Genomic DNA, 13,497 nt, shown 5'->3' with positions numbered 1-13,497 from the left:
ACCAGGCAGAAAAGGAATCGAGGCTGTGACTATTTGGGGCTGTTAGCAAATAGAGCGGTGCTTGGGTATGGGACCTACAGCTGCAACACCACCTTCACTGGCATAAACTGGTGAGAGGTATAGCTTGCAAAATATAAATGATCCATGAATGTAGAGGTAACAGAACATCTAGTACAGGGGTTCCAACTGGGAACAGAGTTCTCATCTCATATTCAACACACAGGGTCTCCCCAGTGGCACGTGTTCATTGGCTCAGAGTGAATGCAGCTCCCGTTAGCTATTAATACCCAGATCCACACAGCCATTTTTAAAACAAGGACATTCCTGTATGGAAACCGCAGAGGTGGCATGAAACATAGGCTTTTATCACAATGACATTCTGTTGTCTGCGCCGTGTAATAACCGCAAGGGGGGGCCCTGAGGAGTCATCCCCCTGCCAGAGAGTGTGTTTTACAGACGCCCCAGCTCCTGGTGCGGGAGACAGCCTATATACTACTGCACTGACCTACATCCTCGTCTCATCTGGTTCTGGGACACCAGGCTGGGAGCGTGCACCAGCACAGAGCAGCCATTGTTCCATGTGCTCAGCTGCCACTGAGCCAGCCAGTGTGTTGGACTGGGGAGTATCATATGAGGAAATGAATAGATACACAGTGGTAGGGGGTGAGTTTGCTTGACATGAAGTCAACAGGTGTCTTGTTTGACAAGAACAAGTGTGGAGGGAGAGAATAATGACTGCAGCAGTCACATTAGATTGAGGAGTCTACGGTCTGGTGACAGAGATTTGAAATGCCTGAACTGACTTATTTCCTTGTTTAAAAATCCAATCATGGACGCCGAGGAAGCATAAATCAACATTGCATAACGCGCTAGTGCTCGAGATGAGATTTCATTTTTTAAAAGCATCTATAAATGAGGCGAATACGCCTGGGAAACGTTGGAGTTCGGTGTTTCTTGATCCCCCTTATCGCAGTTAAAATCTGTCTCAGCATTCGAGCGTTCAATTTCCTACTAGTTGAATTTTTGAATGTCCCTAAGGTCCCCCTGAGAAGTGTTTACTGCAAATGGATTATAATGTAATGTAAAGCACTTATAACTTTCAGTTTACACATATGACTGCGATTTGTGCTTAGGTATGCGTGTAATATGTATAATGTGTGTGTGTGTGTGTGTGTGTGTGTGTGTTTTTTACAATGCAATTTACAATTTAACTTTATTTTCATTTGTGTTCTGCCTCAAGTCCTGTTCGCGGAATGACCCTGTGGACAACCACGCACTGCGCTCATCTAAAACCCAGGATGACTCATACAAACTGCCGGGGCCTCTACTTTGGTTTGTGCTTTTGTTCCCAGTGCTCAGTCTTGTGTTCAGCACCATTGTTCCGAGCCAATATGCAGCAGCGAGAACCATTACCGTTACACGCCGCCATCTCCTGTGGAGACCTCCTGCCTGCAGCCTCTTCTATCCTGATGCCTTCTTCTCTTCTCTTTCATCAAATATTCCCATCTGTTCTCTCTCTCTCTCTCTCTCGCTCTCTCTCTCTACACTTCTCTTTTTCTTTTCCTCAATTTCAGAAACCGCCCTCACAAGCTTCTTGAACCTAATCTTGAGGTGAGAAAGAAAAACACATGTTCTTCTGCAGTCACTTCCTCCCCAGACAGTTTGCCTTAACAGCTACAAACTGACAATACCAGGCTGATGATAGACGCTCTCACAGCCTTACCGCACACCCCCACCCCCCTCCGATCAATGTCCCCCTTCAGATCCTTTAAGGCCTGGTATTGAGGCCAAAACCTGGCTCTGATAGGGATCTATGAGGGGAGAGGCACTCTGAGACACCCTCTAATGAGGCAAGACAAATGACCATCTCTCTGGCCTCGCACCGGACACGGGATTAAAGTGACGGCCGCTCGCTCCGACGGCCAGAAGGAGACGGTGCCTGTAATTTGGTCCCAAAGTGGCGAAGCGCTTATTTGGCTTAGAGGAGCCTCTGATGACACTCCATTAAGATGAAGATGGAAGCGCACAGCCGCGGCGGGGCGTGCGGTAGATTCTGTCCAGGAAATTGAGGACACAAGCAGGCCGGTAAATGGGCCTCATATGTATTACGTAATTGTGACAGACTCACAGGTCTCATCTAAACATGCCACACGGCGCACGCTGAGATGACTCATTGAAAATCAAGATTCAGTACAATAGAAAAATCCATTTCATGCTCTTATGCTCTCTGGAACAAACACACACACACACACACACACACACACACACACACACACACACATTCAGACACACACACACACACACACACACACACACACACACACACACACACACACACACACATTCAGACACACACACACACACACAGACAGAAAAGTACAGACACACATACACTCTTAAGCGCACACATGGACAATTATGGCTGCAGTTGCTCTGACCATGGGCGGTGATTCAGAGCAACGTGACGTGGTGATTCAGGAGTGAAAAAGAGAGAAGAAAACGTCTGTGCACTGTACCTGTCTCTCCCCATAGAGTGTCATGGCCATCAATTTGCACCGCATGCTCATTACTCAACGCCAGCAAGCCACGCACCACCTGCCAAATGAGAGGGGTTGATTAATGAGAGAGAGAGAGAGAGAGAGAGAGAGAGAGAGAGCAAGAGAGAGAGGGATAGAGGGAGAGAGAGAGAGAGAGACACCAACCAAAAGAATGGCCGACTCTTCAGCTCTAAAACTTACAATAAAACCTTTCAGTGCTTACACAGCATGCAAGACTGACAAGAAAACGAACGCAATGGGAGCGATGAAAACAAGCCTGGCGGATCGATCGCAGCCAGCCAGAGCGAGTTATGCTCCTCCAGAACATGATGATAAATGAACACTGTGGACTCACTGTGGAGCGCTGATGCTGTGTGATAGTGTGTCTGTGTGTGTGTGTGTGTGTCTTGTTTGTGTAAGTTTTGTAAGTGTGTACTGTATGTAGGGGGAGTGCTGCTGCATCAAGAGGCCCATGCAGCCCAGTAGCAGGTTGGCCTCATTAAAACCCCCAGCCTGCCCTGCGTCCTCCTCCTCAGCCTGCTGCCCTCTGGCATCAGCCATGTGGAGGTGGACGCAGCTTCACCTGGGCCGGTGGAGCTCCGTCCAAACTCGACTCCGTGCAGGGCTGGCCAGTCCCAGGTGGACTGAGCTCCCTTAATGAGGGCTAGACAAACCAGCAGAGGCATGAGGTGCTCGCGTGGGCCTCCGTTATCAGATCAATGGCCACATTGGAGGCAGGAGGCCGGGAGAGGAGAGGAGAGGAGAGGAGAGGAGAGGAGAGGAGAGGAGAGGCGCGCAGCTGCAGTAGTATAGCGAGCACTAGCGAGGGCTCTGCTGGGGCCTAATGGAGGCGGTGAGGTTAGGAGTGCAGACCTGTGTGCTGCTGCTTTATGGATCCGGAGTCGTCCCACGCGGGCTAGAGAAGCTGCACCTCAAACAGTTCATCACACCGAGTCTGTGCGCTTACTCTTGGAAACTTAACCATTCAATTGGTTTTTTTTCTCTCACTACGTTCAATAGTTTACTGCATATGACGTCTGCTCCTGCTAGCTTTTTTTTTTTTTTAATCAGTATGTGTGCTGCTTGCATGCATACGTGTGTGTGTGTGTGTGTGTGTGTGTGTGTGTCACTGCTCACCTGTGTGTGTCCCATGCTGGAGGCGGCGATGAGGCCCTGCTGGAGGGCCTTGTTCTTCAGCCCGTGGCTCTGCTGCGGGCCCTCGCCGCCCCACTCAAGCTCCAGCAGGTGCTGGATGACCTCCAGGTGGCCCCGCAGGGCGGCGTGAACCAGCGCACACTGCCCACTCTTATCCACATGGTCCACCTGCCGGGCACGCAGGAGCAGAACACTTTTATCAGGCCCTGAGCATGAACTAATGCCATAGCTATTTGTGGTATATAAGAGATGATGTAAGTTTAAAATAGACTGCAATATTTTCACACAGTGTCAATGCAGCATTTACCTTTCAATGTTGCTAATAAAAGCTGGCTTTAAAGAATAATAAGCAACAAAGAAATAGTCTTAATGTCACAGCTCATAAATCCTTTATCCCTGCATTAAGCTTTTCTACCTGTGAAGTAATGTAATACGGCTTCACGCCAGAGGGCAACTGCTTGTGAAATAGCACTCAATCAACTTGGTAACTTGATACCTTTGAAAAGCCATATTGTGCACAAAAGCTGTCTACAAACTACGAATCCCATGCCAACTATATTTATACGAAAAAAAAAGATTTAATCAATTCAATTTGTGTAAAGGAAATCAATGTCCTAGTATGCAAATATGTATATATTTAATATAGCTATATTAAATATATATATTTAATAGTTGTGCACATCCAGATAATGTCTCCTTTAAGATGCCCATCTCCTGGCCTCATCCTTCCCCTCAGCTGACTGACCTTGGCTCCCCTCTTGCAGAGCAGGCTGACCAGGCCCTGGTGTCCGGCGGCGGAGGAGAAGCACAGCGGACTCATGCCGTTCTCGGCCACCACGTCCACGCGTGCCCCGTGCTCCAGCAGCAGCGTCACCATCTCCAGGTGGCCCAGGTGTGACTGGACACACAGCACCGGCGCGTTGCCCAGCACCTCGGTGCGGTAGTTCACATTGGCACCGCCCAGCATCAGCAAACGGCTCACCTGGAGTGGAAGACAACCTGTGTCATTACCGAGCTTGGAGAAAGAGAATCTTGTTTTGTTTTAGGTTACAGACAACCACACCTAGCAAGTGGAGCAAAGTAACACACATACTGGCCTATTATATACACTTAGAGAATATGTTGACAGCATCATACACACATACGGTCCTATTATATAAACTTAGAGACTATGTTGACAGCATCATACACACATATGGGCCTATTATATAAACTTTGAGAATATGTTGACAATGTGTGCTTTATGTTGACATGGGGCTCCAGCTCATCTTGTTTGACCTTTGGACTGCTACACATAGATAATGTTCTATGCGAGAGGGGAATATCAGGAAGTTGTGTTATAATATTCTATGTGAGAGGGGAATATTTGGAAGTTGTGTTATGTTGTTATAGTACGTTGTTATTTACTCTGTTACCATCGTCATAAAATAATATTCATTTAAAAAAAGGTAGCAAAATTGTTTAAACCACACCATTGCATGAATGACCACAAATTGCAAAACACCTCCACAACTGAATCAGTAAACAATTGTGAATCACAGTGAATCAAATACAAGGCAAGGATGGTTTTAAGGGAAACGGTTAACAGTCTCATAGTTGTACTTCATTTCTTGCATTGTGCATCTCCAAGCATGTCCTCTCAGAGACATGTAATTTCCTTTTTATGGAATTAGTTGAATGAAAAGCTGCTCAGCTGAACATGAAGATTGCAAATTACGAGCGCATTAAGTAGCACAAGTGCACTATCGCAATATTGTTGAGTGCATTAATCAGGCTTCATTCTTCTGCCTGATAAAGGAGACGCATCATAAATGATTCATCGGGGCACGGGACTGGGTCTACGGAGTGTTAACAGCAATGGGAAATGGAGTTTGTTTTATTTACCGCAACCTAATAAACGAGCGGGCGATTCCCGGAGGAGCACCAGAGACGATGAAAAAAGAGCTTTTCCGCAGCTGTCGTAATGACTGATACCCCTTTTCACATTGCATAGATCAAAGAGAGAGAGAGCAAGAGAACGAGAGAGAGATGGGGAAAAGGAGAGATATAGATGCAGTGTATTTTGGGGGGGGGGGGGGGGGGGGGGAGCACAGAAGAGAGACATTTCATGACTAATGCTAATGGTTACAAAGGAAGAGAAAGAAAAAATATGAGGATCATTTTTGCTTTCAGCTAGCATACATCATTCCCACTAATAACCGCTTGTTGGGCTGGAGCTCGGCAATACTTCCCCAGCCCCAGCTGAGCGCGTGCTCTACGTGTCGGAGAGAGGCTACGCTTTTACATAAAAAAGTCATTTAGGGCGCGTGTGCCATTAGCCTGCCCTTTTTGTTTATTAAATTACCACTAATCTAGAAAGGCCCTGTAATTACTTCAAATGGCAAGGCTTGCTTTTCCCGACATCATACTTCCGAGAAGGCAATGGATCAAAGTAATGGCCAAGAGTGCAAGTGGCATCAATCTATTGGTGTGTGTGTGTTGTGTTTTCTGCCTCTGGCTTCACAGGGTGGTGGGCAGCTAGCTCACTGCTATAAGCAAGTTATTTCTAGAGAACAGATCACTGCACACTTCATAAACTCCCAGCAACACACACACACACACACACACACACACACACACACACACACACACACACACACACACACACACACAAAAGGGTGTAGGCAGGGTGGGCTCCAATGATGAGAGCCTCCTTCCAAAGAGCACTGAACCTTCCTTCTCCACTCTCACAAAGCAATTAAGAGAGGAGGGCAGGAGGGAGATAATGTCAGAATCACTCTTACATACTGTATCATAATCTCACACAAACACCCCTTATTTAGCAATGTGCACTGCTCTGTAAGAAGAAAGCGCTGACTCCACATTAGCCCGTAAGGCCATGCCCTCTCGTTCAACTTCAAGCAGCGCGCTTAATTAAAAATCCTCATCTGGAGACGCACCTCACAAGCTGGACTAACTTAAATGTTGGATGCAGCCCGGGAGCGTGACTCATGGACAGAGGAAGGTGTATGCAGTTTAATTACCAGATGAAGCGCACCTGGCTGCTGGATATGCACAGGTTTATGCACAGCATGCTGTGTGCGGTGTGTCACATGCCATCTGTACTTACATGCTTCCACCACGACGATATATGGTTACACATTGAATCTTGCATGTATATAATTGGGAGAGGGAGAAGGAGGGAGAGAGAGAGAGAAGGGGAGAGAGAGAGAGAGAGAGAGAGAGAGTGTGTAGGTGTAAAACGGTCTGTGTGTGCGTGTGTGTGTGTGTGCCACTCTTACCTTGACATTTGGTGTGTAGATGTTCCTGAGGGATGCCAAAGCAGCAGAGAGGCTGTCCGTGCTGCAGCTGATCCACAGAGCCTGCAGCACACTAGAGGACACACCCGTCTTCTTACTCTGACCCTACACACACACACACACACACACACACACACACACACACACACACACACACAGAAAATCATGAAACGGGGACTAAATGCCATGATCTAGTCCCAAAGTTATGTTGCCAATGACAATGCAATGGCAACCAAATCAGCACATGGACTCAACCATTGTGTACAAATAGGAGAAATTGGACCATAGATGAGAACATGGACACTACCTTGAAAATGTGTGCTTTTAAGATGTGGTGGCCAAGCTCCATGGTCTGCTGGCGGTTCAGCTTCCCCTCTTGTCTTGAGAGCATGAAGGCCATGAGGGCGTGGCCACTCCTGTGATGACGGGAAACACAGAGGCACCCACAGATCCATGAGATGCCATTGGCTCATACGTTCCTCACAAAAGCAGAAGATGAACTCAGTATTGATGCAGTGTCTAGCAAGAGGAGGCTAAGTGGATGAATGCCACCCTCCCCAAGCACTCATGCTGTTCCTTTAGACATGTCGTTGCCGCTCAATCCCACGGCATTTATAGAAAAAATGGCCCCTCGGGGATAAATCAAGTTTTTTGAATTTGAATTGAATTGAATTGAATTTCCCTTACGGACATCTGGGAGCCACCAGAAATCAAACAAGGATCAAAACCAGCCCTGTGCGGGCATCACACAGTGAAGAACTGTACGCAGTTCACCAGGTTCATGCGCACATTCCTGCAGTCTATTATTGGCGACAAAGCCGGGCGACCCAGCACAAGGGCAAAATCGGGCTACGGGGCCCCGACGCCGTGACAAAGCGCAATTGATTCGAGGTGCAACGGAGCTTGGCGACATTCACATTTGTTGTCTGTGCCATATCTTTTCTTTTTGGTCGTCTCCAACCCCTCCTGCACTCTCCACCCCCCTCTCAAGGGATGCCCTTTCATGTGGACATTTTCAGGCGGGATCACAAGGGGGATATTAATTTCTGGCCACAGCGCTTTAATGTTTGTTTTCATCGGCCTCCTTTAGTACAGCCATTACCTCACCATTCTAGACCGTCTCAATGGCCTTTACTTGGCCGGAAAGGACGCGCTGAGAGAGAGAGAGCGAGAGTGAGTGAGAGAGAGAGATGGAAAGAGAGAGATAAGGGAGAGGGAGAGAGAGAGAGAGAGAGACATGGAAAGAGAGATGAGGGAGAGAGAGAAGGAAAGAGAGGTGAGGGAGAGAGAGAGATGGAAAGAGAGAGATGAGGGAGAGAGTGAGAGAGAGATGGAAAGAGAGAGATGAGGGAGAGGGAGAGAGAGAGAGAGAGATGGAAAGAGAGTTGAGGGAGAGAGAGAAGGAAAGAGAGGTGAGGGAGAGAGAGAGAGATGGTTGGCAAAGCTTGTGCTGGTGTTAATTAACAGCGAGCGTCATTAAAAGGCCACGCATGAATGACGCTCACTTTGATCACCACATAAAATCTGCAGCCATTGCGCCTGTGTGTGTGTGTGTGTGTGTGTTTCTTTTCCTCTCCTCTTTGCGCCTGTGTGTGTGTGTGTGTGTGTGTGTGTGTTTCTTTTCCTCTCCTCTTTGCGCCTGTGTGTGTGTGTGTGTGTGTGTGTGTGTGTGTGTGTGTTTCTTTTCCTCTCCTCTTTGCCCCTTTGATTCCCCTTTCCCATTTATTTCCCCTTTCATTTTCAACTTTTTTTTTTTGGCACCGCCATCTTCAGTCACCTTTTTGTGGGTGGGTGCTGGCTGGCGTGATTTGAAAAGCGTGATGCGGCACGGATGTGAGAGTCTCGGTTGGCCTCGAGGGACGGGATGGGGAGGCGGCACGCTAGAGCTCTGAAGAGGACAGGCTGCCACCTCCGAGACAGAGGGCCTCAGGTCCGCACTACGACCGCGAAGCCACAGGCCAATGAGTCATAACTAGACAAAGACGCTGAACCTGACCTGACCTAAACCAACTGCACAGGGGACCCAGGAGGGTTAATTTTTTATTTCTTTTTAAAATTGTGACGTTTCTTTGGAGTTTGAATTATCTGCCAAAACCATCTGAGCTAAAGTGGAACAAATGGCAGATTACATGTTAATATTTCAGACGGCTGCATGCATATTTCACACCCAAAAATCCTTTCACCCCCCCCCACAAAAAAATAGAACCACCAGTGTCCTCTTTTTTTCTCTCCTAAAGCCTTGTTTGCACAAACTTTCCATCAGGTTCTCGTTGACGAGTAAGAAATGAGCACCAAGCCAATTTCTTTTCTAGTTATGACAGGGGAAAACAGTGTACCTGTGGACTTCAGAAATGTCTGCTAGGGAATATGGTTTCCATCAGTAAATACCCAGTGCCGAGTATTTGAAGACCATCTCATTAAAACTCACATCCCTGAGTAGTGAGCAAATTCTCTCAGTTCCAACTTAATTAAGGGAATAATTAAAAGATGGTTCAAGCCGCCAGATGGCTCCGGCATTGATCTCTGAATCATGTTTATAGAAAAGCAGAGAGGGGGTGGAGGAGGAGGAGGAGGAGGAGGAGGAAGACCACAGGCAGGGGCGTGTTTTAGTGTTGGACTCGGAGAGCCTAGAGGAAAGCCACAGGTCTGGGAGCAGGGGGGTTGTTGGACGGTGGGGGTGGAGAGAGAACAGTGGACAGGGTGGATACTGACGGTCCCCATGTTCCTGCCAAACTCCGCTCACGCCCCCCGTCCACCTTCCCAATGGAATGCAGCTTAAAGAACAGAGCGGGGAGAAGTATGGATGAGTCAGCCAACGTTTGAGGAATCTAGTTCAAAATTCACTCACTTTCTTTCTTTCTCACTCTCTTAGTTTTCTTTTCAGTCTAATATCACAGTGTTGCTAGGAGTCTGTTTCAGCAATATGGGTATATGCTGTATCTATAATACATGGGCAAATCTAGATCTATTGTAGACCAGACAATACTTGAAGCTATATTGCTGAGTCATAAGGAATAAAATAGAGGGATGGGTTGATTACAATGTATGACAAACAATTCAAAGAATTCTGCACCAAACAATCTGTTTGTTCCATGGCCTTTTCAGAAGGTTCTGAATGGACCCTGAATGCTATTAGTCACTAAACAGGCAGTTGTTTCTGAAAAGGGCTTTTGTAAGTTCGGTCTCGCAGGGACAATGGCGTGCAGCATCTCCATTTATGGTAAAAATACAAGGCCCCAACACGCAGCACAGCACAGCATTTGAACTCGTGCAATGTTATCATTTCACCAGAGCCTGAAAGCTCTAGCTCAGATGTTTCTTCTCCGCGCTCGGAACCGAGGCCTGGCGGAGGGTTTCCATTGTGTTTCGGTGGAGCTCATTACCGAGCTGGGTAGAACACAGCAACACATTCCTCTCCAAATCAACCCCCCCCACCACCCCTCCTCAGCCCAGTTCCTTTCATTCCATCTCATTCAGAGGAACTCGGTGAACCACAGCGCAGAGTACATTCGCACAGAGGAGAGACCTCATACCACTCTGTCCCTGTTTATTAGAGACTCCTGTAACAATGTACCTCTGGCTGTAAAGGGGAAGGAAAGGCTCAGATGCTAGCAGCAGTGTGTTTTGCCAACCGTTTGGCCACCCGTGGTGACAACACAGCACAGCTGTCACGTTGCGGCAAAAACTCACCTGGGGTCGCAGAGGAAGTCCGAGCTCTCGCCGTCGGCGCGCCACACCAGCCACTCGCGGAAGGACGGGTGGCAGAACATGCGCGTCTTGTCGCGCCGCCGGATGAGGAAGCCGGCGAGCAGCTCCACGCGCTGCTGAAAGTCCTCCCAGGCCAGCTCGCCGCGCGCGTTCCCGGCGTTGGCGGCGTGAAACAGCTGCTCGTCCGTCATGGGATGCAGCGAGGCCAGCGCCACGTTGAGCACGGGCAGGCAGCGCTCGAACGCCGCCTGGCTGGCGAAGCGCATGTTGCACTGGAGCAGGTAGAGCTCGGCCAGCGAGACGGGCACCACCTTGTAGCTGGCGCTCTTGATGACCAGGTGGCCGCGCTCAAACAGGTCGAGCGTCAGCTTCAGGTACAGGTAGGAGCCCTGGCTGCGCGACATCAGGTGGCTGCTGACCTTGCCCACGATCAGCGGGTCGGCCTTTCCGTTGAGCGAGATGTTGTTCATGATGTCCTTGCTACCGTTGATGCGGTACTGGATGTAGGCGTTCAGGTCCGAGCCGATGTCCTTGTTGTCGGGGTACTCGTCCAGGGATATCTTAGTGAAGGGCAGCAGGCTTGTAATCTCCTGTTGAAGATAAGGGAAGGAGGGGAAGAGGTTATGACTCAGCAAACCAGTGGAGGAGCCTTGCAGCATTAACAAAAGCTTCAAACGAGGTCAAAACTGACACTGTTGTCATTGAATTCATTTTTTTCCCCTTTCCATTTAATGTAAGAGCACCAAGACTACCAAGTGTGTCATGGTAGCTTGCTGCACTTATAGCTCCTAACTCCTAACAGGGGGCCGACTGCATTGTGTAGACAGCACTGTGTGCATTTGATGTGGATGTGCACACACCCGTCGTCACGCTCTCTCTAGAGTCTGCTAGTCTGGCCCACATGTCTCCTTGGCCAGGAGTAACACAGGGCTGCAGCAGAGAAGCAGGTGCATTTCTCACTCACCGGCTTCATGCTCCATGTAGGGTCTGTGGTGGTGGTGGTGGTGGGTGTGTGTGTGTGTGTGTGTGTGTGTGTGTGTGTGTGTTGTGGCTGTGAGGAGTATGAGCCGGCACTAAGCACTGAGCTATCAGCCTGCAGCAGGCACAGCCGGCCTTGTTTGCAAACAAAGAGAGAGAGAGAGAGAGATGAGCTGAGACAATCCAGAGCCACCGTGAGACTTCTACACCTGCATCACTTCCATTCTCTCTCTCTCTCTCTCTCTCTCTCTCTCTCTCTCTCTCATTCTCTCTCTCTCTCTGGCCCACTCTCTTCCCTCCCTCCCATTCTCATTTGACTTACACTGTGTCTATCTCTGTCTCTAAAACCCCAGGGGCCCAAAACTCGATGCCCCTCCACCTGCCACTCAGAGCCTTCTGCAGACAGACATGCCGCCTGAGGATAGCACATTTGGGTAACGGTGTCAGTCAACATCAAAACTACACACTCATAGGTCAGGTGTGTAAATGCACACTATACACACGACACACAAGACTCACACAGGAGAGTCAATACAAACAAATGTCTCATAGACCGCTCAGATTCCCACACACACACATCTCCCAAGCTCTGCTAGCAGGTCCAAGTAGATTAGGTATTAGCATCCCTCAGATTCAGGAGTAATTTCCTGTGCTGCTGGTGGACGATCTCATCAGAGAGACTCTCAACTTTTCTCATCAATGGCTCCAGCAGGAGAGGAGCCCAGATCTACACTCTCCCCCACACACATCACACACACACACACACACACAACAAACAAAAACATAATCACACATACACACAGCAGACAAACAATTTGGAGACGAGTGATGGGGAGCCTCAGACCTCTCTCTCCATGTGGCAAGTTTAACCTCTCACAGGCACAAGATTAATATCGACCGCTGTCAACACAGCCGATTATAAAAATACAAAAGATAATGTTTCCACTTCCTCTCTCTCTCTCTCTCTTTCTCTTTCTATGTCCCTTTGGTCGTCTCTTGTGTCACGCACACACTAATAAACAAAGACAGTCAAAACAGGATTAGATTGCAGGACACTGATTCCCGGGCTTAGATGAATGCAATAAAACAAAACAAATGGGAGAGAGAAATCCCAGCGGAGAGAGGATCAACAAAAGGAGGTCAAATCTCCGCAGACTAACACCCACTGCTGTCTGCAGACAGACAGACACACACTGCCTTGTTCTGTCCATAATGGTGTTCTTGAGTACATAGTTATCATAATATTAGTTTAAAGCTTTCAGAGGCTACAGCTTTTAGATCCAGCAAAGACAAGGCACATGTACTGTACAGAGCTCTTCCTTGACGTGCACACACTGTTAAGATCTGAACTTGCCAAGCCAACTCCCTGTACTCTATGCTGTCCATGCTATGCATCTCCCATGCTAGCGGAGGGGGGTCTAACAGAGCCTGCTGAGCAACTACAGCATACTGCCCTCACTGGGCGCACCTCCTCCCTGGTGCGCTGGTGATGGAACACCGAACTGGACGTCCACCCGCCACCCCCTGGAGCAGAGGAGCGTCCAGATCTCTTGAGCGGAGCTGTCCTGGGGACACTTCTACTGGCGCTGCTAATGGCGCTTCACTAAGCAGTAGGCGGAGTCAACAGGTGTACTATGCACTCTGAGGAGGAGGAAGAGGAGGAGGAGAGAGCGGCTTCCGGCTCTGGTGGTGGGAGAACGCTAGTACTTCATTACCGTGTCATAAGACAGGGTGGATTGTTTTTTAGGGTTAGGGTTAGCTTTTGTCTTTTGGCAAGGTCGAAACACAGTGCCACTGGAAGAACAAGGCAACAACCTAAA

At 48.6% G+C, this 13,497-nt stretch overlaps 1 protein-coding gene across 5 annotated transcripts in view; it reads right to left on the bottom strand.

The window, feature by feature from the left end:
- tanc1b (tetratricopeptide repeat, ankyrin repeat and coiled-coil containing 1b) overlaps nt 1-13,497 on the bottom strand; it is a 123,140-nt gene that overhangs the window by 12,015 nt on the left and 97,628 nt on the right. For all 5 annotated transcript variants that reach the window (XM_042071286.1, XM_042071322.1, XM_042071305.1 and 2 more), the window contains 6 exons: nt 10,682-11,289; nt 7,299-7,407; nt 6,974-7,096; nt 4,438-4,674; nt 3,675-3,860; nt 2,517-2,595 (listed from right to left, as the gene is read on the bottom strand). In XM_042071286.1, coding sequence (XP_041927220.1) covers nt 2,517-2,595; nt 3,675-3,860; nt 4,438-4,674; nt 6,974-7,096; nt 7,299-7,407; nt 10,682-11,289 — 1,342 coding nt within the window. The remainder of the gene's footprint in view (nt 1-2,516; nt 2,596-3,674; nt 3,861-4,437; nt 4,675-6,973; nt 7,097-7,298; nt 7,408-10,681; nt 11,290-13,497) is intronic.

The sequence above is a fragment of the Alosa sapidissima genome, chromosome 2 (assembly GCF_018492685.1).
Source record: "Alosa sapidissima isolate fAloSap1 chromosome 2, fAloSap1.pri, whole genome shotgun sequence".
Taxonomy (NCBI): domain Eukaryota; kingdom Metazoa; phylum Chordata; class Actinopteri; order Clupeiformes; family Clupeidae; genus Alosa; species Alosa sapidissima.
Note: the sequence above shows the minus strand (reverse complement) of the source record. Positions and strands in the feature narration are given on the sequence as shown.